This window comes from Carlito syrichta, unplaced genomic scaffold (assembly GCF_000164805.1).
Source record: "Carlito syrichta isolate Samal-C Ts95f unplaced genomic scaffold, Tarsius_syrichta-2.0.1 Scaffold311970, whole genome shotgun sequence".
In the NCBI taxonomy this organism is placed as follows: domain Eukaryota; kingdom Metazoa; phylum Chordata; class Mammalia; order Primates; family Tarsiidae; genus Carlito; species Carlito syrichta.
The window spans coordinates 97,779-121,155 of NW_007256066.1; the positions used below are offsets into that span (position 1 = coordinate 97,779).

At 35.8% G+C, this 23,377-nt stretch overlaps 1 protein-coding gene across 2 annotated transcripts in view; it reads left to right on the top strand.

The window, feature by feature from the left end:
- OSBPL1A (oxysterol binding protein like 1A) overlaps positions 1-23,377 on the top strand; it is a 200,318-nt gene that overhangs the window by 56,843 nt on the left and 120,098 nt on the right. The window contains exons 12-14 of one of the 2 annotated variants that reach the window (XM_008069370.2): positions 577-699; positions 8,315-8,396; positions 22,193-22,299. In XM_008069370.2, the coding sequence (XP_008067561.1) occupies positions 577-699; positions 8,315-8,396; positions 22,193-22,299 (312 nt within the window). Of the gene's footprint in view, positions 1-576; positions 700-1,149; positions 1,215-8,314; positions 8,397-22,192; positions 22,300-23,377 lie in introns of those variants that run through there. The other variant, XM_021718229.1, reaches the window with a different exon arrangement.

The following is a 23,377-nucleotide window of genomic DNA, read 5'->3' on the forward strand; positions in this document are numbered from 1 at the left end:
AAAAAAAAAAAAAAAAAAAGAAAGAAAATGAGGAAGAAGTAAGACAGGTGTTTTTAGGGCAAACACTTTTGTGTGTGTGTGTGTAAAATCACTGACTTGTAAAAAATATAGTAAAAGTTAAAGCATCAGGGCAATTGTTGACTATCTTAACATGATCTGAGTTTCTTGTGCTTATAATTTGATTGCAAATTAGTAAAATTATTTGTCTGAATCCATTACTGTAGGTGAACTTATTCAGTATCATTGAGAACTTATAATTTTGAGTGATAAAATTTATATTTAATTTGTTGTCAGGTCAAATTATTATTTAATTTCTCTAATGTATTTGAGTATTAACATTAATGAATACGCAGACTTATAGATGATGCTTTTTAAAGTACTAGGAATTGTTTTTATCCAGATTTGTCACAGACAAGAGACCCGCCTCATTGTTTCATTGTTGATTGCGTCTCTTTTTTTTTGAGGTTATTATATTTATTTCTCCAGGTAAATTTTATGCTTTCCAGATTTTTGTCATATTATCTCTTTGGAGTAAGAATGCTTTTCACTTTTCTTTAAATCCTTGAATTATTTCAGCACTGGCTGGAAGCAATAGAAGAACATTCTGCTTACAGCACTCACTACTGTTCCCAGGACCAGCTGACTGATGATGAAGAGGAAGATACGGTTTCTTCTGTAGACTTGAAGAAATCCTTAGAGGTAAATAGGAAAATGTAACCTGACCTTGATAGCTAATTTTGTCACACAGGTTTTATCAAAAACTGTTTTTAAAGATGTAAGGTTTTGAAGTTATTATTTCTAACAGTAGAAGCAGTATTGCTCTTGTCATATTCTGTTGGTATTTATAAGGTGGCTGTCATGGTATTATTACCAAATGCCTTTGGAGATAAGCTCTAATAGTATGGACATGTGCCTGTGTGCATCTTTTTATGTTAAACTTTTTACTTTGCTGTTATCAGATTGTCATTCTGTTTGAAAGCCGCCATCAGTAAGGGGAGCTTGCATTGCTTGACCCGCTGCCCTTTATGACTTCACTGCATATTTCAGTTTAAATAATGCAACCATAGTGATACCTAGTGGTCAGTAGGTTTCATTTGAAACCACTTGTAATCTGTAGCTTCATTGCTGAGAGATTAGGTAGAGCATCAGTAATGAATGGTAGGGCCCTCATCTGAAGTGACATCAGTGCCCTATACAGAGAAATATCGGCATATGCAATCAAAATGAAATAGGTATTTTGAGGGGTTATCAATTTTCTGGCTGCACCTTTTAAATACACCTTGGTTATAAAAGAATGGGTGTTGGGTTTGGAAGAATTAGAACTATGAAAGGATGGAGAATTTCAATTCAAATTATTATGTCAGGCTGTATGAATTTGCCTACTAATAGTCCTTTTTTTATTTTTGTAAATTAAATGCATAGTGACAAGATTTGAATGCTTCTCATTCAACACTTTTAATGAAGTTAATTTTGCTAATACCTTACTTAAGAGCCTATAAATTAAAAATTGAAAGGGATTTCGATTCTTTCAATCTTTAATCTGAATTTGTGATGGAAAATTAAAGAATTTGAGCTCTCCCATGCTTGTGGAAGACGTTGTTAACTACTTTGCCAATACTACTTCTGTTTTAAAGTCTAATGTGTAATGTGAGAACTATAAACATAAATTTCAGATCAGTGAACTTTGCAAAAGTAACATCTAGAGCATCTAAATAACATTGAAAATGGAAAAATAGAGAAGATTTAAATGCATATGGCCAAAATTATGTTAAGCAAGTAAAAAATAAAACCGTGCTAAATACTTAACTTTTAGTTGGTATTCCCTAAATGAAAAGAAATTCTTCCCTATTTATCTGCCCTCACTGTAAGATAAATGATGAAACCTGGAAGGATTTACAAAGCACACTAACATCTTTCCTGGGATTATGGTAAATTTAAGACCCTTATATTGGAAGTTGCAGCTAAAATAAAAGCATATTAACTTGCATATCATTAAACAAATTTTCTTTTAAAGAAAGTTTTATTTTTTGGCATAATTTTCAAATTGTTGGGTCATCAGCCTTAATTATATCTTTCATTTTAATTCTTATTTGAATATTTTACTCTTATGTTAACTTTAAAACCATGAAGTTTTTGCCTTCTAGATTTTAGAGCACCTAAAAGTCAATGATAGTTTTAGCCAATGTTAATCACTTTGAGGTTTTGTAGGTTATAGACATATATCTCTGTTCAACAGAGTTTGAAGCGAATTCTCTGAATTTTTATTCTGTCTCAGCATCTGGAGGCTAGTTCAAAATAGGTAGAATTTGAAATAAGCTTTGAAGTGTGTTGAAGTGTAGCTTATAGTAGACTGGCTCCAGGATGCCCTTGATCCTTGAGTTCTTAAGTTCCAAGGAAATTCGGGGACCAATTAGTGGAACAGATTTATTCTTAGTGTCTATAGACATTCTAAGGGAAATTAGGTACTCTAGGACTGAAATACTCTAAAATCAACTGAAGTAACTACAAAACTGATCTCATTTTATCAATGTTCTTTCAGGTTGTTACATAGACCTTTAAGAAATTGGGGAAAATTAGATGTGGTAATACATCCAAGGTACTCAGGAAGCTGATTGAGAGGATCGCTTGAACCCAGGAATTTGAGTCCAGCTCGGGCAATATAGCAAGACCCTGTATCTAAATAAAAAAGAAAAGAAATTGAGGGAGGTCTGTACTGAAAAAATAACCATATTATATGATACTGTTGTTCTCATTTTACCTCCCCCCAAAATAAGGGCCTCCAAAAACTTAAAACATTTTTGGTTAGCTCTCTTATCACTGCCTTGAGGTTAGGCTTTCAGGGAGAAAAGTAGAAGACAAGTCAAAGAAATATGGGTCTCATAGTTGTTGCCTTAACAGCAACTTTAAAATATTTCAGAAACAAAAATTGATAGAGCAAGTCAAGCACAGTATGAGTATAGAACTGCACTGTCACCTGTAATCCCAGCACTTTGGGAGGCTGAGGTGGTAGAATCACTTGAGCCCAGGAATTCAAGATCAGCCTGGGCAACATAGTGAGACCTTATCTCTACCAAAAAAAAAAAAATTAGATGGACATAGTGGCATGTGCCTGTAGCCCCAGCTACTTGGTAGGGTGAGGTGGAGGATCACCTGAACCCAGGAGTTTGAGGCTTCAGTGAGCTATGATTGTCCACTGCACTCCAGCCTGGGTGACCTAGTGAGACCCTGATTAAAAAAAACCCAAAAAACTACACTGTTCAATACAATGGCTACTAGTCACATATAGCTATTTGCATTTAAGTTAATTAAAATTAAATTAAAATCTAATTCCTCATTTTATTTTATTTACTTATTTATTTATTTATTTTTTGAGTTGGAGTCTCACTCCGTCGCCCAGACTGGAGTACAGTGGCCGCTTCCAGCCACCGCAGCCTTGACCCGCTGGGCGCCGCGATCCTTCTGACTCAGCCTTCCAAGTAGCTGGAACTACAGGCACGCGCTACTACGTCTGGCTAATTTTTTATTTATTGTAGAGATGAGGTCTCGCCAAGTTGCCCAGGCGGGTCTTGAACCCGCGAGCTCAGTCAGTCCACTCACCTCAGCCTCCCAAGGCACTGGATTACAGGCTGAGCCACCGAGCCCGGCTTATTTATTTATTTTTAGAGTCAGTCTCACTCTGTTGCCCAGACTGGAATGCAGAGGCACAATCTTGGCCAGTGCAGCCTAGACCTGCTGGGCTCAGGTGATCCTTCCACCTCAGCTTTCCAAGTAGCTGAAACTACAGGCGTGTGCCACCATGCCCAGCTAATTTCTTTTGTTTATTGTAGAGGTGAGGACTCGCTAAGTTGCCCAGGCTAGTCTTGGGCTCAGGCAGTCCTCTTGCCTCCACTTCTCAAAGTGCTGGGATTACAGGTGAGAGCCACTGTGCCCGGTGTAATTCCTCATTTTAATTAGCTGCATTTCAAGTACTCAGTAGCCACATGTAGCTACCATTTTGGACAGTACAGATATAGAATGCTTCCAACATCATCGAAAGTTGTACTAGATAGCACTGAGTTAGCTCTTGTGATACTTTGGGTGGTACTAGAAAAGTGGGAACTTTATTTGTTGAGGATATCTTAATTCTATAGTATCTGAACTGTATCTATGTTATATAAAGTAATGAGCAGATGATCTAAAGTTTAACTGAATGAAAAAGTAATATAAAACTTTTCTGATTTTTTTTTTTTTTGAGTTGGGGGTCTCACTCTGTCACCCAGGCTAGGGTATAGTACCACAAACGCAACTTACTGCTACTTCAATCTTCTTGACTCAGGGGATTCTTCTGCCTCAGCCTTCCTAGTAGCTAGGTCTACAGGTGCACACCACTACAACTGGCTAATTCTTTTGATTTTTTTTTTTGTAGAGACAAGGTCTCACTGTGTTGCCCAGTCTGGTCTTAAACTCCCAGGCTCAAGTAATCCTTCCACTCAGCCTCCCAAAGTGCAGGGATTATGGTCATTGGCCACTGTGCCCAGCCAAAACTTACCTAATTTAAGATTGAGTCCCAACTAAAATTAATGTGCAGAAAGATACATGTATGTCAACACGGAGTTGATAAATGTTGGTACGTTCATACAAGAATGAGGCAGATTTATAGATGCTGAAATATTTAAGATATATAGTTAAGTAAAAAGGGCAAGGTCTAAAATGGTACATCAAATGTGATACTACTTGTGAGAAAAGGCAATGAGAATATACACATACATGTTTGCATTGATTTAGAGCCTACCAAAAAGGATGAGCAATTAACACTCGTTGCTGTGGAACTGGGACAGGCACAAAACGGGCTTTCGGACTTAGAGTCAGATATGTGAAGGAGAGTGTCTGTTCCCTCTGTATCCTATCACTTGTTAATTTTTACTTCATATAAATATCAATTACAAAGTAAAGCATTAATAAAATTACAAAGCAGGGACCTAATAATTACTTGGTGTCAGAAAGAAGAAATATGTTATTTGGTTGACTTGGAGAAGATGGAGTATGGGGTTATTCTTGACTTGGATTTGGCTGGAGTTAGGAAGACTTAGACATGAGTTCTAGGACACCAGTACTTGCAGTACTGGCTGTTTTCTGCAAAGAAGAAAGTTATCAGAGTTCTACAATCTATTTTAAATGTTTGAATTAATATAATTGGGGTGCAATTTTTATACAGTAAGATGAATTCATTATACATCTTCCATTTGATATATTCTGATGAAGGTATATACCCTGTGCAGCTATACTCCCGTCAAGATATAGAATGTTTTTATCACCTCAAAGTTTCCTTGTTCCTCTTCCCAGACGGTACCCTCTACCTCCATCTCAGGCGACCACTGACCTAATGACACTGTTATAATGATCGTGTCATTATAGACATTGTTTGTTTTTCTGTTCTAGAATTTCATGCAAATGGATTCACACAGTAGGTGTTCTTTGGTGTCCTTTTTCACTCACTATAATGTTGTGTTAGTAGTTCATTCCTTTTTATTGCTGAATAGGAGGTAGAGGTAATCTGTTTCTGTTCTTAATTAACCAAATGTGGATTTTCTATAGCCAATAGCCTGGGATTAATTATCTCTACTTTAGCCTATGCACTTCTCTCTAGCTGTTCTTTCCCTTGATACACTTTTTTTTGGTGTGTATAGATCAGGGATCATCAGTTTAATAACAGCTTAAGTCAAACAAAATCACCAGCTAATCTGGGTAGACAGTAGTCCAAGCAAGAGACCTGTGTTGTACATGTGGTTCAGCTGCTCATCTGGGGTGCCTTCTGATCCTCTGGGCACCTGTATCAGTGGGTATAATCCCCATTTTTATGTGCTTTGCCCAGATAACTTGAGTAAAGTTAAACTACTGTCAGACTTCAGGTATTAGAACATCACTCATAGTGGGATCCCATTTATGTAGAATAAATAAATAGAAATGAAAACTTAAAAAGAGTACCTGACATAATTTGAATGCCATAGAAATCAAGAATGAGAGACTATGTTGGGCTCTGCAAAAAAGGATTCTTAAGAGTTAACCTTCATAAATATATTTTTAGGTTTTCATAATATAATCAATAGCTGCTAAGGAGAAATAATAGTAAATTGGAGAATGTATTATGTTTTATTGCATTAATAACCTTTCTCTCTTCTAAAAGTATCAGTTAAATGGCACTAAACTGTTTATAACAGAAGGCACATGTGCCCAATTAAAACAGTATGTGCAGATTGAATCTTCTCCAGCTGACCTATTATGTACCTTTAATTTTTTAAATTTTTTATTTTTTTTAGAAAGCAGGATTTATTGAGAGGACAGAAAGCTCCCACAGTGAGAGGGAACCCGAAGGGGTTGCCTATTATGCACCCTTTAAAACAAGTAAATTACTGATCAAGGAAACTTTTTCTAGTAACTGTCAGGTAGATATGTTAAGGGACGATGAATATGATTCACATATTTAAGATGATGTTACAGAGGGTGTTCCCTGACTTTAAGTGTAGCTTCAGGAACTGTCCTGCTTATTACAAATTCTCAGTCCACAAATGAAGTCAGTGCTTGCTTTATGTGTCTAGCTAACTTTCACCATAGAAAAGATAAAACTAGGCCGGGCTTGATGGCTCAGTTTGTAATCCCAGCACTTTGGGAGGCCGAGGCAAGTGGATTGCCTGAGCCCGTAGGTTTGAGACCAGCCTGGGCAACTTGGTGAGAACTCTCTATATAATAAATTAAAAATTAGCCAGGCATGGTAGTGCGTGCCTGTAGTTCCAGCTGCTTGGAAGGCTGAGGGAGAAGGATCGTCAGAATTTAGCAGGTCGACACTGGGGTGGCCATGAGCATGCTACTCACTACACTTCGGCCTGGGCAACCGAGTGAGACTCCAACTAAAAACAAAAAAGAGAAAAGATAAAACATTAGAATTGACTTGCACATGAACTGAAATGTTAAATATGTATAGAGAAAGAATGATGGTTTTTCTATTAATAAGTCATGAGTGATGCATTTGGTTGCAGTGCATATTTCAATGCCTCCAGATCGACTTTGTCCCTTCCTTCAATCTGTATTCACAGGCTATGTCCGAAAAAATTATCAAACATACCATTTGCCTTTCTATGCATAGTGTAGGTATTCTCCAAAAAAAACCGTGAAATATTCAGGTGTTGTTAGAGCTCTCAAAACAAAAGGAGAGTAATGAAGATTTTAAAGAGAAAATTGCCTGTCACTAATGTGGTTCCATGAATAATTCTGATATGGTTGAACTGAGCTTTATAAGCACTAAAAAATGTATAAGGTGAAATAGGAGCAAAAGGTGTTTACCTGTGTAACCTTGGCATATTGAGCTACAGGAGATTTAACTTTGGGGCAGCAGAGTGTTTTGTGATGGGCCAGTTGAGATTAGGAGTACAGGGTAGTGAGGCGTCATAAGGCTAAATTTACTACTCTACCTACAACAGTGTGCTTCTATTATTTATAAGGTTAAGGTTCTCAGAATAAATCTTTTCTATTGCAATAACCAAGCAAATTTACAATGGTAATTTTCTTGCTTATTCTCCTGACCTCTTTGAAGGAAACTATATATAAAACTAACTTCAAAATGACATTTTAAATATAATAAATGGATTTATCTGATTTTTCATTTCAAACTTCCAAATCTGCACTAAGATGGGATGCAACTTATTTCATGAAACTCATTATTTATGTTTGCTTTTAAGGGAATCTAAAAATGTAGAACTTTCAGATTAGAAGGAAGATTGCTTTCTGTAATGACTTTATTTTCAGAAGCTTTGACTTGCTAAGAAAATGTCCCTTTCAGTCTGATGACATGAGGACCACATGCACTTAGAATGCTGAATGAGAATCAGCTTGTGGTTTCCAAATGTTAAGACCATCTGGGTTAAAAAAAAAAACTAACAGTTTCTAAAATATATTCTTCTAAGAAATGAAATTTCAAATTTTTTGATGAACTTAATCCAGCCTAGCAAAAGTACTCATGAATCAGAGAAATATAATTTCTCAGATATGTCTGGCATGAGATAGTGGTAGTAATTAATGCAATTGTACAGTATCTACACAACAGATGTTGAAGGTATTTAGCACTTAGAAATATTTATTTTTACTCTATACTTGAATAATAATGTTATATTCAGTTTCTAAGGAAATTTTCTGTCACCTCTTTCTCTCTATAAGGCATATGTCTCTATTATGGTGTGTCAGTCTATGAACTGAAAGTTTTGATGGACATATTAAAACATAAGTCATGTAAAAATCTCTTATTAGTTTGTTTTAACTTTGTCTTTTTTTTTGTTTTTTCCAGAAAGCACAATCATGCCAACAGAGACTAGATAGGGAAATTTCCAACTTTCTCAAAATGATTAAGGAATGTGACATGGCTAAAGGTAAAAAAAAAAAAGACAATCACTACCCTGAAAAATGACCCTTTAACATGACCTATTATCTTGGACATTGACCCTTTGTAGTTTTGTTTGCCTGAACATTTTAGATAATTTTAGGTTTTAATTCAAAATTACATTTGATAAAATTATTTTGAAATTTTAAAAGGGCTATTTAAAGTTTCTGCTTACTCAGGATGTTTGCTTTACAGATTAATAATGTTTTTGTTCTTTTAAGAAAAAGAAAAACAAATTTAATGTTTTTGGTCTGTAAATTCATTTTAGCTACATAATGAGAATTCTGCTTATCCCTGAAGACTTGAGTTTTGGAGTCACTCTGTCTTAGGCTTGAATACTTAACTTGTTCACTTACTAGTTATCTCTTTGAATAGTACTTTTAACTTCTCTGAGCTTCAGTTTCATCCATTAAATAAAGAGATTGGCTATTTCTAGGTCTTGGCCTTTTGTAATTCATTTATAGAATTAAATACAAATACAACTAAAAAGATTAATAATAAGATAGACAAAATCACATATACATTTATAGAATTGCAAAAAGCCATGTGATCTTGTCTATCTTATTATTAATCTTTTAATGTTTTCACTTTCCATTAATTATGAATTATCAAGAGTTACCTGTAGGTAGCCTAAAAATTAGAATTAAATATTGAGAAGAAATTGTTTATTTCTTTGTAAATTTAAGAATTACCATGTTTCTTAGATTTTAAACTCTTAACAGTTGCTTTGGACTTCAGTCATGATGTGTATATAAATGACTCCACTGAAGTAAAATTGATTTAGTTATCTGTGAGTTTATGATTAACTATCAATCTTAATGGCGTACTCTTTTCACTCAGTGGACTCTTGGATATTCTGTCTCTGTCCAAATATACCTAGGGCATCTCTTTACTTCAGTTCAACAAACATTTATTTTGATCAACATTGATAGCTTTGGGAAGGACAGCAGTTAAGTCATTTTGATTATTAGTTGCAGGCTGGAATATTGAATTACTTCATAGTATTAATTATTCTCAATGGACTCTCAAAATAATAACAATTGTATTAAATTCATTTCACCAGCATAAAGTGTATAATTTATTGGTTTTTAGTATATTGACAGAATTATACAACTGTGACCATTAAAGGGCTTTTCTTTTTTTTTTTTTTTAATTATGGTTTTGTGGGGTACAGTTAAGGGTTAGGTGTACAATTACGTTTCATTCAGGCACCCTGTTGATAAGAGGTGTTTTCCTATCCCCAGACAGATATTTGCTACTGTTAATCCCATCCCCCTCTCCCCCCATAGTTTCCCAGTACCGTCATTCATTTTCTTATAGTATTACATTGGATGTTCAAGGTCCATTATATGAGTGAGAACATGTGATATTCGTATCTTTGTTTCTGTGAGAGGTCGCTCAGTATTATAGACTCTAGTTCCATCCAGGTTGCTGCGAAATTCATGATTTTGTTCTTTTTTATGGCTGCATAGTATTCCATCGTATATATACCACATTTTTTTAATCCAGTCCTCTTTTGATGGGCAGCATGGTTGTTTCCAGGTTCTTGCTATTGTGAACAACACTGCGATAAACATACGTGTGCATGTATCTTTTTTATTGAGTGATTTGTGTTCTTCAGGGTATATTCCCAGTAGGGGGATTGCAGGGTCATATGGAAGGTCAATTTTTAGAGCTTTTAGGAATCGCCACACTGCTTTCCACAGAGGTTGCACTAGTTTACACTCCCACCAACAGTGTAGAAGTGTTCCCTTTTCCCCACACCCTCTCCAGCAGCTGTTATTTTTTGAGTTGTTGATAATTGCCGTTCTGACTGGAGTTAGGTGGTATCTCAGTGTGGTTTTGATTTGCATCTCCCTGATGATTAGTGAGGTTGAGCATTTCTTCATGTATTTGTAAAGGGCTTTTCAAATAACATCTTCATCAAAGTCGGTCAAAAGTAAGAAGAGATATTAACTCTTAAAAGATGTAGAAAAAAGTCCAGAGTGAGATGAAATATGAGGATTAATTCATTTCACTTGGACTAAACCAAGAAATTACTTGAACTACAACCAAGTTAAGTTTTTTTTTTTTTTTTTTTTAAACCTTGAGTCTCATCTTTTGGTTCCGATTACCCATATGACATGTTTCTTGTAATGATTATATGCATGTCTGTATCAGCAATGATTGAGCAACTTGGAGCAACTGATAAGAAATCAACATTGAATAGAGATATGTATAGTGTTTGATACCACAAAAGAGATTTTTTATTTTGGACAGTACCATCTGGGAGACTTTGGGATGTTTGACTATGATCTGACAACCCTATTTTACATATCTATGATAAAATTCAATGAACTAATTTATGTACCATTATAAATATTTTCTGAAGATAAGTATAGATAAATAAAACTGCATTTTATATAAATAATAAGTAAATAGGGTTAAGATGATTTTTATGATTAGAATTGGAGAATTGAAGGTAACTGAGTGTGCCCTTACTGCCAATAGTTTGTACAGAATAATCTTGTACCATGTGTTTTATTAAAGGAAACTGATACATGTCCTTCTCCAGACTTCCTAGCTAGTCTGTCAGTGACTTCTCAAGATGAAAAGCTAAGATGTCTATAGTCAGAATCCAGATATTATGGCTGTCATTGTTAGTTGTCTTACATTTTAGTGTAAAATCACATTAAGACCCAGATCCCTTTCTTCTTATTCCGGTTTCTACCATACTAGTTGTGCTGTGTATCCCCTTAAATCCAGATCATTACAGTTGCCTATCTCCTGGGACTCCACCTGCTTTCCATCCTTGGAGGGAGTTGAATAATAAAACTTTAAGGAACTCTTCTAACTCAGATTCTGTGAAGTACTGCCTTAATTGCTGCCAGATTACTTTTCTTTTAAAGTACAATTATGCGGTGTACAATTCAGGGTGAGGTATATAAATGTTCATTATACAAGTATCCTTGTTGATGAGTTGTGTCCCCCCCACCCCAGCAGATTCCCGCTACTGCCAATCCCACCTCCCCCCACCCACCTCTGGGAGTTTCCCACTCCTGCCACATATTAATTTTTATAAAAGTACTTTTTCTATCTTTTTTTTTCTGTTGAAAATATTTTATGAATCCTTGCAAATATAGAATAAAATGTGAACTCTTTATCCTGGCATTTAGGGACTTTCATAGTCAGGTCGCAAGTTAATATTTTCCTCTATTTCCAGTTATTCTCTCCCATGACCCCTGTAAACATTTTTGACTAGACACAGAGTCTTTGGTCAGAAATGTCCTCTATTGAAATACGTCTTTCATTTTCATGAGTAGACCTTAAACCTAGTTGAACCTAATTCCTGTCTGAGTGAATGTCAGAGTTTATGTATACGTGTATGGCATTGGCAACACATAATTTAAGGTTCAGAGGAAGCAGTATTGAAATCTCTACTATTTTATCTTTATCAAAAGCCTGGATGCAAAAATAAAATCACCCAAACTAATGAAACTTTTGGGAATCATCCTGAGTATCATGTTGTCAATCCATTTTTTCACACATCCTTAAACTTACCCTTATGTAATATCCCAATTTTTATTATTATAAAAAATGATGTACTGTTTGTTTATATTTGATCATATCAATATATTACCTTAGGATTCTTAGAAGTGGGATTAGGGCCAAGTGTGGTGCTTCAAGCCTGTAATCCTAGCTCTTTGGGAGGTTGAGGCGAGAGAATTGCTGAGCTCTGGGGTTCGAGACCAGCCTGGGCAACTTGGTGAGACCTTGTCTCTACAGTAAATCAAAAATTAAGCTGGGCGTGGTAGCACTTGCCTGTGGTTCCAGCTACTTGGAAGACTGAGGTAGAAGGATCGCCTAAGCCCAGTAGGTCGAGGCTGCAGTGACCGTGAGCTTGTCTATTAATGTTTTTTAGACGATTGATACAGTTAAATTGCTTTACAACATAAGTATGTCATTTTACATGTCAATTTTAATCACTATATTGCATATTATTAAATGTGTATAGTGAATTTCTGTTTAAAGAGATTAAAATGATTTCAGTTATCTAAAAGAAAAAATCTAAAAGGAAGAACTTCTGTTCAACCTACTTAAACCTGTTCCCTCAAAACCCTAGACTTATTACTACTTTCAGTGTTGCCTACTTTCAGTGTTGTCACCCTGGTCCAAGCCCCCATTGTCTCCCACAGTTAAATACCTCAGAAGGTTGAGGCAGGAGGATCCCTTGAACCCACGAGTCTGAGGCTACATGAACTGTGATTGTGCCACTGCAGGCCAGCCTCAATGACAGAGTGAGACTCTGTCTCTAAAACAAACCAGAAAAATAAAGTAATTAATAATAATTAATTAAAAATTAATTATTCAACTTAGTCTGCCACAAGTGTCCCATGGTCTTTCTAGTTTAAAACATATCAGTATTCCACAAATTGTATTATCTAGTATAGTAGCAAACTTTTTTGCACTGTTCTGTGTACTTTAAGTATACAGTCCCTAACTTACAATAGTTTGACTTATGGTTATTCAACTTTACAATGTGTGAAAGTGATATTTCCAGTTTACAATGGGTTTATCGGGACATAACTCCATCATAAATTGAGAAGTATCTGTATTAGCTTGTTTGTTCACTGTAACAGCTCTGTGCAGGACATATAACTATTATGCCTATTTTACAATTAAGATAACTGAGGCTAGAGAGCTTTTGTAACATGCCTAAAGTCACACAGCTAATAAAAAACAGAATCAGCATTTGATCCCATGTGGTCTGACTCCAAAGTCCGTTCTTAACCAATAAAGAGTCTGGAATGAATCAGGAATTCCGTTTTTACCCCTGAACATTAGATCTAAGAACTGGAAAGATTTGCAGATTTAAAACCAAATCTATAGTATGAGGTAGAATTTGTTGAGGACAACCGCATTAGCTTGGCTGCTGTAGTTGAGGAGGTGTTTAAATCTTCCATACGATCAAGAGTAAGGTGGAATTGACTGATGGAGAGTGGAAGTTTCCCCAATCCATAACAAAGACATGTCTCTTTTTATCCTTCCATTTTTTATTCTTCTCTTTGCTTGTCCTCATGTTCTTTCTGTTGTTCTTCATCTCAAAAACATACATCATCAATTCACACAGTTTCTCAGTTTCTCAAACCTTGAAGTCATCTTATTTCCCCTTTACCTGTAAGTGTTTTGTTGGTCATTTCTCTCTCTTATGTATCTCTCTACTTTGTCCCCTTCCTATGTCCCCCTACCAGTATGCTAGCACAGGCATAGCTGTCTTTCCCATCAATTGCTACAACTTCTGAGCTGGCCATGTTGCCTCTGGTTTTATATTCCTCCATTTGCCTCTGTGGAACATTCCACAGTGTAATTAGAGAGATGCCTCTAAAACACAAATCGGACCTTGTCACAGTCTTAACAGAAATGTTTAGTGCTTGGGTCTAAACTCGAACTTGGCTTACTTTATGACTTGTGTCTACTTATTTCAGCTGCCTCATCTCTTACGTCTTCCTTCCACACTCTGTTTAGCAACAGTGAACTGTTCTTGTGCTAGGGGTTCTAAGCATATGTTGTTCCCAAGACTTGAAATGCTTTTTCTTATTTTTTTCATGTAGTTTCTATGTGTTTCCAGATCACCCTGCACTTTCCCTATCCTAGCACTAACCACTCTTTTAAAAAAATTTTTTTAAGATGTGGGGTACAATTCAGGGTTAGGTATACAAATGATCATTGTACAGGTAAAGTTTGGGCCTCACTTTGGTCCCCACGTAACTTGGTTTGAGATCAGGTACCCTTATTGATGAAGTGTGCTCCTCTGCTCCCTCCCCTGGCAGTTTCCCACTACTGCCAATCCCTTTCTTATAGTATTATCATAATTGTCCAGGGTCGGCTTACGAGTGAGAACATGTGGTACTCTGTTCTTTGTTTCTGTGATAGATCACTGAGTATTACAGACTCTAAATCCATCCAAGTTGCTGTGAAGTTCATAATTTTGTCCTTTATGGCTGTGTAATATTCCATCATGTATAAGTACCACATTTTTAAAAAATCTCGTCTACTTTTTTTTTTTTGAGTTGGAGTCTCACTCTGTCGCCCAGACTGGAGTGAAGTGGCACACTCTTGGCCACTGCAGCCTTGACCCGCTGAGCTCCAGCGATCCTTCTGCCTCAGCCTTCCAAGTAGCTGGAATTACAGGCACGTGCTACTACTCCCGGCTAATTTTTGATTTATTGTAGTGATGAGGGCTTGCCAAGTTGGCCAGGCGGGTCTCGAACTCGTGGGCTCAGGCTATCCACTCACCTCGGCATCCCAAAGTGTGGGGATTACAGGCTGAGCTACTGAACCCGGTCCAGTCTACTTTTGATGGGCAGCACAGTTGGTTCCATGTTATTGCTATTGTGAATAGTCCTGCAATAAACATGCGTGTGTGGGTATCTTTTTTGTAGAATGGTTTGAGTTCCTCCAGGTATATTCCCAGAAGGGAGATTGTTGGGTCATATGGGACCTCATCAAACTGAAAAGCTTCTGCAAAGCCAAAGAAACCATCAAGAGAGTGGGGAGACAGCCCACAGAGTGGGAAAAAATATTTGCCAACTAACCACTCTTTAGTGTAACTCTTCTTGTTTCTCTTTCTCCCTTTGGGCAGGCCCAGCCTCCTCAGGAGTTAGAAGGAATGCAAAGAGTAAGCTCTCTCAGGCATGCAAATTAAGTTGTAATACATCATCAGATTCTTTACCTTATTCTTTGTGCACAGACCTTCTCAAGACTCCTGACCTTGCCCCAGGTGGCACTCTGCTCATAGATCATATGTGGTTCCACCCTAATTATTATTTACTTCATTAACTCTTTTTATCTCAGAAGGTCATTATCACAGGACGAGGAGCCCATTGGACAGTTCAGTCAGGATTGATGCAAATCCAGTTATAGCCTTTGACTGAAGTTTTACTCCGTTTAATTATCCTTCCTTATTGCCTCACTTCACTCTTAATTACAAAAGAATGTGAAACACATTCCATAGTTCTGTTGGCTTTATTCCGTTTGTGTTTGACTCCAGGTCTTCCTTGACTGATACTTTTCTACATTTTTCAGTGTAATTCATTTTTTTTTTTTTTTCAGCTAATCGTGATTCCCCTTCTTACTCTTCCAAAGTCTTCCTCTGATCATGCTATTCATTCAGTGGAAATAGTTTTATTTTCTATTTTTGTTTGTAGGCAGCACGTTCTATAAGGACAATTACTGTTTCTCTTCTACTTAACCCTTTATAAACTCCAGCACCCAGTGTGGTGCCTACTACCTGGTTGCCACTCCATAACTAGTAGATGAAATCCTCTCACCTTGTTGGAGTTCTCATTGATCGTAATTCTGAAACTCTTCCTCTTAGAACTAGTATTTTTGGCACTTCTAGAAAATAATAATTGTAGAGATATTTTAGGCATGTTTATTTTATTGGGCTTATAATTAGCAATAAAAAATTACTTGTTCTTGAATGTCCAACTTATGGCCCTCCTTTTTCATCAAACTTTATTACTCTAGTCCATAATGATGACTCTCTTCTCTGAATATTTAATATTTTTGTAATACAACTTATTTGCTATTTATGTCTTATAGCATCCTTGATATCATTTTTTAATTTTTTTAACTTATGCTTTAACTCATTTAATAATGCCACTTTGAGTGTATATTTTATATCCTCCAGTGTAATTAATATAAATTATATAAATGTAGATGTATAGATAGAACATTCAAAGGTACTTGTTTAGTGGATGATGGTCATTGCCCTAAGTGATAGAAATATTTGAGTAGTTGAATATTGAAAAATTGGCAAAATATAGGGAGTATAAAAAATGTATACACATTTTAAGAGATGTTATCTATGTATTACTTTTCAAAGTTGAATTAAATTATGGTAGCAATGTGTGATATGACGTTTGCTCAACCATGCTTCCGCCATTTTATTTGACTGCCCTGCCTGTTGCATGGTGATGCTAGCATTCATTTGATTAACACCATCTTTTGACCGAACATCATACTTATAATGTGTATACATTTTTTGGCACCCCTGTGTATTTTCTTGTGCCACAAGTAAAAAACAAAATGTAGTTAAAAATTGCCTATTTCTCAATCTGTCCTAATCAGCCAATCTATAGTAATATAAGTGGAAATGTTTTCATTTTACATTTTTAAACTAAAGTGCCATAATTATTTAAATGTAAAATAAAATAATCCAAAACCATTTGGAGTTCCTATGCAAATGTGGGAATGATATATATTATAGTTTCCTTAACTCGTTTAATAAATATTTGAGTTTTATCTTTGTACAAAGCTCAGTGCGGAGTGTTTGAAGGGGTAAAGAGGGTTAGAATTTACAGTGAGTAGCAGAGATATAACAGACATACAATGCCTCATGCCCTTTATTACAAGTGGATTTGGCTGCTGTGGGAGTCCAGGAGGGAGGTCGCATCTCACAGTAGTATTTAAGGAAGATTACATGTGGGAGGATGGCATTTAAATTAGACCTCAAAAGAAAATAATTTTTGTCAAGTAAGCAAACTTCTGAATATGAATAATTATTATTTCCAATATGCAAGGAAGAGGGACCATCTTGAACAAAAGACTTGGAGGCAATAAGTAGAACACTATTTCTAGATAAACAAATATTTCCAGGAAAACAGTTTGGCTGAAACTGATTTAGTTTTTAGAGCATCTTAAATCTTAGGCTGAGGAAATGTGGACTGTTATTGCATTGGGAGAATAGTGGAGGTTGTCTGTATTAGGGGTTGACTTGTTCACATATAAAGAAACAAGTACTTTCCCACTATTTTTAAAACTTACGCAATTAAAAATTATACAGTGTAATCATAAAAAACGACAGATTGTGAGCTTTTTATATGTCTCTAAAGTTAAGCTTTTCCAATATGATCTTCTAGCAGTATTCATGACTTCAGAAATATTTTTAGTACCAAAAAAACTTTTTTCCTCAAAATCAGCAGCATCAGATTCTTGTAGTAGGCCAAATAAGGTAACATGCTAACCTTTTTGCATTTATTCATGATAGTTTAGTCTCTAAATATTAACTGGCTAAAATGTATTTGCAATGATTCCCAGTTGGTCAGTTTTCTAGAAGCTTAGCAATTTTCTTTCTTTTTATGTAACAATATGGAAGCCTCATTATATAAGAAGTATGCTGTGTGAATTGGATGGACCCTGATGTGCTGCTGCAATGCAGTGTAGCAGATGGCAGGGTTCATCAATTCTTAAACCATGCCACTGTGCAAGTTTATTTATTTCAAAATCTTGCTTTAACACTAGATTGTCAGAGAAATTAGATAATGTTTGACTCTGTTTTGGAAAAAGAATTGTATACTCTCTCAATGGTGGATTTTTTTTTTTTTTTTGAGTTGGAGTCTCACTCTTTGTTGCCCAGGCTGGAGTGCAGTGGCACGCTCACAGCCACCACAGCTACTACCTGTTGGGCTCAGGTGATCCTTCCACCTCAGCCTTCCAAGTAGCTAGAACTACAGCCGCACACCACCACGCCCAGCTAGTTTTTTGTAATTTACTGTAGAGATGAGATCTCACCAAGTTGCCCAGGCTGATCTTGAACCTCCAGCCTCAGGCAATCCTCTCTCCTTGGCCTCCCAAAGTGCTGGGATTACAGGCTGAGCCACTGCGCCCCGCCAATGGTGGATTCTTGTAAAAATGTATCTTTTTTTGTTGTTGTTGAGTTCGAGGCTCACTCTGTCACCCAGGCTGGAGTGCAGTGGCATGCTCACGGCCACCGCAGCCTTCACCTGCTGGACTCAGGTGATCCTTCTGCCTCAGCCTTCCAAGTAGCCAGAACTACAGGCATGTGCCACCATGCCCAGCTAATAAAGTATATCTTTATGTATTTTTTGAAACCTTTGGGGAATCAGTTTTAACATTTGTAGGTGTTCCCAAACATGTATTTGAACAACTAATGTTTGCTTTATGTTAATCAACAAGTATCTAAAGTATGAAATGTCGAAAACAGACAAAAACAGGACTGTTTTGTTTTTTGGGGATTTTTTTTTTTTTTGCTTCTTTTTTTTTTAACTTTTGTTATAAAGATGTGGGTGGGGTACATTTCAGGGTCAGGTATGTAAACATTGATCATGCAGGTACCCTTGTTGATGAGTTACGTCCCTCCCTCCCCTAGCAGTTTCCCTCAACTACCAATCCCACAGCCCCCCCTCTCCTGACAGTTTCCCACTACTGCCAATTGCTTTCTTATAGCATTGTAATTATTCAAGGTCAGTTTATGAGTGAGAACATATGGAACTCAGTTCTTTGTTTCTGTGATACATCACTGAGTATGATCAACTTCAAATCCATCCAAGTTGCTGCAAAATCCATATATTTGTTCTTCTTTATGACTGCATAATATTCCATCATGTATATGTACCACATTTTCTTTATCCAGTTCAGCTTTGATGGGCAACACGGTTGGTTCCATGTTTTTGCTATTGTGGATAGAGTTGCAACAAACATACGTGTGCAGGTATCTTTTTTGTAGAATAATTTGAGTTCCTTTGGGCATATTCCCAATGGGGGAATTGCTGGGTCATATGGAAGGTCAATTTCTAGTTCTTTCAGAAATCGCCACACTGTCTTCCAAAGAGGTTATACTAGTCTGCATTCCCACCAGCAGTGTAGTAGTGTTCCTTTTTCTCCCCATCCTCACCAGCACTTGTTGTTGTTTGTTTTATTAATGATGGCCATTCTTACTGGGGTTAGGTAATATCTCAATGTGGTTTTGATTTGCATTTCTCTGCTGATGAGTGAGGCTGAGCACTTTTTCATGTGTCTGTTGGCTGCGCATTTATCTTCTTTTGAGAAGTATCTATTCATGTCTTTTGCCCACTTTTTAAAGGGGCTTTTTGTGTTTTTTATCCTTTTGGCGCATTTGAGTTCCTTGTAGATCCTAGATGTTAGGCCTTTGTCAGATATACAGTTGACAAATATTTTTTCCCATTCTGTGGGCTGTCTCCTTGCTCTCTTGATGGTTTCTTTTGCTTTGGAGAAGCTTGTTAATTTGATGAGGTCCCACTTGTCTATCTTATTTTTTAAGGTATTGGCCTTTAGGGTTCTGAATAGGAATTGGTTCCCAGTTCCAATTTCCATAAGAATGTCTCCTGCCTTTCCTAAGATTCTTATAGTTTGAGGTTTTACATTCAGGTCTTTGATCTATTTAGAGTTAATTTTTGTGTATGATGATAGGTAGGTGTCCTGTTTCAATCTTCTGCATGTGGTCAGCCAGTTTTCCCAGCACCATTTACTGAATAGGTTCTCCTCTCCCCAGAGGTTGTTGTTGGAGGTTTTGTCAAAGATGAGTTGGTTGAGGAATTGAGGCTTTGCTTCTGGAATCTCTATCCTATCCCATTGGTCTATGTGCCTGTTGTTCCAATACCAGGCTGCAAAAACGGAACTGTTAAGCATGTGATGGGATTTAATAAAATAAATATAATCTGTGAATGATATGCTTCCATTTTCCTGTTGTTTGTGCCATGAAAGTGAAAAATTACTAGATTACCCAGAAAATTAATGGAGGGCAGAGGCTGTGTCTGCTTTTTCTCGTACATCTCCTCACAGTACTCAGTCCACAGTTCATGCGAGACATCTGTTGAGACACTGTTAAGTCATATGGCACCTAGCATATGATACTCTCTTGCTATTTAGCACTAAGTAGAGACGAAATCTTCACAATGTGTATCAGAGATTAAAAATGAAAAGTAAAGTATGTAAAGTCAAATTTCGTTTAGAATATAGTAGTTTTCAATTATTTGGGCTTTATTAAGGATAACCCATAATAGGAAACTGTATTCCATAAGATGAAAACTGTGATGAAATATTATTTGGTCTTCATGTCCTGATATCAATGATAGGCTGTTCATACTTTTCTTTATTCACTTTGACCTTTTCCTTGTTGCCCACTTTTGCCTTATGAGTTTTGAGAAATATTTTTTCCAAGAAAAGGACTTTTCTTTGCTTAAATAGATCATGCTAATGTAGATATTTTGGAAGTATTTTAAAGAAGAATAAAAAAGATTAATAATCACAGTTTTATCCTCCAGAAGTGACTATAAGTAATTTGGCATATGTTCTTGATATATTTGTTTTGATGTCTTCTATGATATTGACAGTCTTAAACTTTATTTTCCTCTCGTACTATCAATTCATTTCCCATTTGAAAATCTTTGCATCTTGATGGGACCCAGTGTTCTGTGGCCTAATATTTGCAAATTGCTGGCATTTGGATTTGCTTTACTTAATTGCTTTTGTTTGTTGACCTTGTTTACCATGTTTTATGAAAGTGAACATTATTGGAAATACAAAGATTTGTCTTTCTCCTTTTAGTTATTTAATTTTTTAATTGATAGAAGATAGTTATAAATATTCATGTGATGTTTCAATACATATAATGTATAGTGATCAGATCAAGGTAATTAGCATATTCATCATCTTCAACCTTTATCATTTCTTTGTGTTCATTCAATGTCCTCCTTCTAAATATTTGAAGCTATATATTATTGTTAACTATAGTCATCCCACAGTCCTATGAACACTAGAACTTATTCATCCTATCTAGCTGTAAATTTGTGTTTGTTTTTTTAAATTTTTTTTTAAGAGACAGGGTCTCGCTCTGTTACCTAGACTTGAGTGAAGTGGGGTGATCATAGCTCACTGCATCCTTGAACTCCTGGGCTCATGCAGTCCTCCTGCCTCAGCCTCCCTAGTAGCTGGGACTACAGGCATGTGCCACTACGCCTGGTTAATTTTTTAATTCATTGTGGAGATGGGGTCTTACTAAGTTGCCCAGGCTAGTTTTGAACTCAACTCAAGTGGTCCTTTTGCCCTCGCCTCCCGAAATTCTGGGTTTATAAGCATGAACCACAGTGCCTGGCCCAAGCTGTAATTTTATATCCTTTAATAAATCTCTTTCTATCATTCCCTTTTAGTTATTTTTTAGTGAAAAACTTTCTTAGATGTTAAAATTTTTATTTAATGGAGGGAACATATTTAAAGGGTCTTAATGTATAATTTACAAAATATCTCTTGCATTTAATCTGGGTATGGCATTTTACTTGTTTTTAAGCGATATATATGCATTTTGCAGCTTTCTCTTGTCAAAACTTTGTGTTTTTTAAAATTTTTAATGGGTAAGTGGATTAAGAACTTCTTTAGGGGACTGGGCAGATACTGTTTTCCTTTATTCCCAATTTAATACTATACTAAAACATAGTAGGCCTCTATAGGGACATATTTTTAAGGGTGAAGAGACCTGTTTATGCTAAACATTTGTCCAAAGAAGAACTAAAGGAAGTTGAGTTAATGTCACCTTCAAATGTGTTAGCTTCCATGTCAACTACAGAATTATTTTGTCTCTCTTTGACACTTTGCTTTTTTAATAAAATTACTTATCTAGAATAGAATGTCATGAAAGTAAATATTAATGTCTTATAAGGAAGTTCATCAGTCCTTCTTGTCAGCAATTTTTCTTTAAAAAATTACATTATTATTTAATTCCTGTAAACTTTGTTTTAGTCTTGACTCTTCTTCTAGGGGATAGACCTTTCTAGGAGAAGGTTTCACCCTTTCTTTTTCTATATCAATTTATGTACCCTGAACATAGCAGGTGCTTAATAATGATGTCTAAAAACCATACTGCATGTTTTACTTAAGACAGCTAGAAGGAAATATGAGGTTAGTAAATTTAAAAATATTTGTGATCTTAGCTTACTTTAAAATTACTCAGAATCCCACTCATTGTATTTATTTTTTTATTTATAGAAATGCTTCCATCATTTCTTCAGAAAGTTGAAGTTGTCTCTGAAGCTTCTAGAGAAACTTGTGTAGCTCTGAGTGATTGCCTTAATCTCTTCACTAAACAAGAAGTGGTAGGTAGTTTGGAATTAAATTTTTAAAATAATTGTTTGGGTGTTACACTCTTGATCATCCATGAAGTCCTCGCTTTCAAATTATTCGAAGGTAGGAAAAAAATAGTACTAATGAGAGAAATGAAAGGTTAATTTTTCAACAAAATTTAAAACTTATTTTTGATGAAGCAGCATGATTCTGAAATAATTTGTGTTCATATCTTTTGAATTTGTTGATGTAACCGTATATAACAAGTATATTTCAAGTTGATCTGCTCAGGATTGTTATGACATTTCAATAAGAGGGATGCAAAAATATTCTAGAAACAATCTTTGTGTAAAAAACACTTTTATTTAGAAATAAGTACTATCATACGTAGCTATGTAAACTGAGCTCAATGGAGTATTTTTTGTGTTCTTTTCCCATTGCTCTCTTCTCCTTCAACTGTTAGCCATTTGCTTTTACAAATATGAGTGTGAATGGTATGCTGATCTAGTAGTAATTCTTTTTCTAAGGACTGAAAAGTTGTAAAAATGTGTTTTGGTTGCCTGAACTAGGATTTTTCTTTATTTTTTGTACACTTTCAGGATTTCAGTATAAGCCAAGTGGCAATAGCTTTCTTTTTCATTTTGTTAAATATCACATATTATGTTTAATCTTTAACTTTTTACATTAAGATACTAAGTTTTTTATTCTGGATTCATTTTATTTATGCCTTTTGGTTAGAGATTAGGTTTTGGTAAAAGATAGGTGAAAATAGTTTTATATATGTTCCTTTCATATGTAAAGATCTAAAATTTTATTTTCCCATGATTAGAACAGGAAGCCTTGCGAATTTGCATATAATTTTTTTAATGCTGTGTTTACTATATGTACCAAAAATTCCATATATTAGTTTATTTGGAGAATAAGAAAAGTATGGAAATAGTCACTTGAAACAAACTTACCAAAAGTCTTTCAACAGAATTCTATTAACTATCACAGGAAGACATACTTGTTTATTTTAACTGGTTGAATCTTTTTTTGAGTTGGAATCTCACTCTGTCGCCCAGACTGGAGTGCAGTGGCCGCTCCCCCACCGCAGCCTCGACCTGCTGG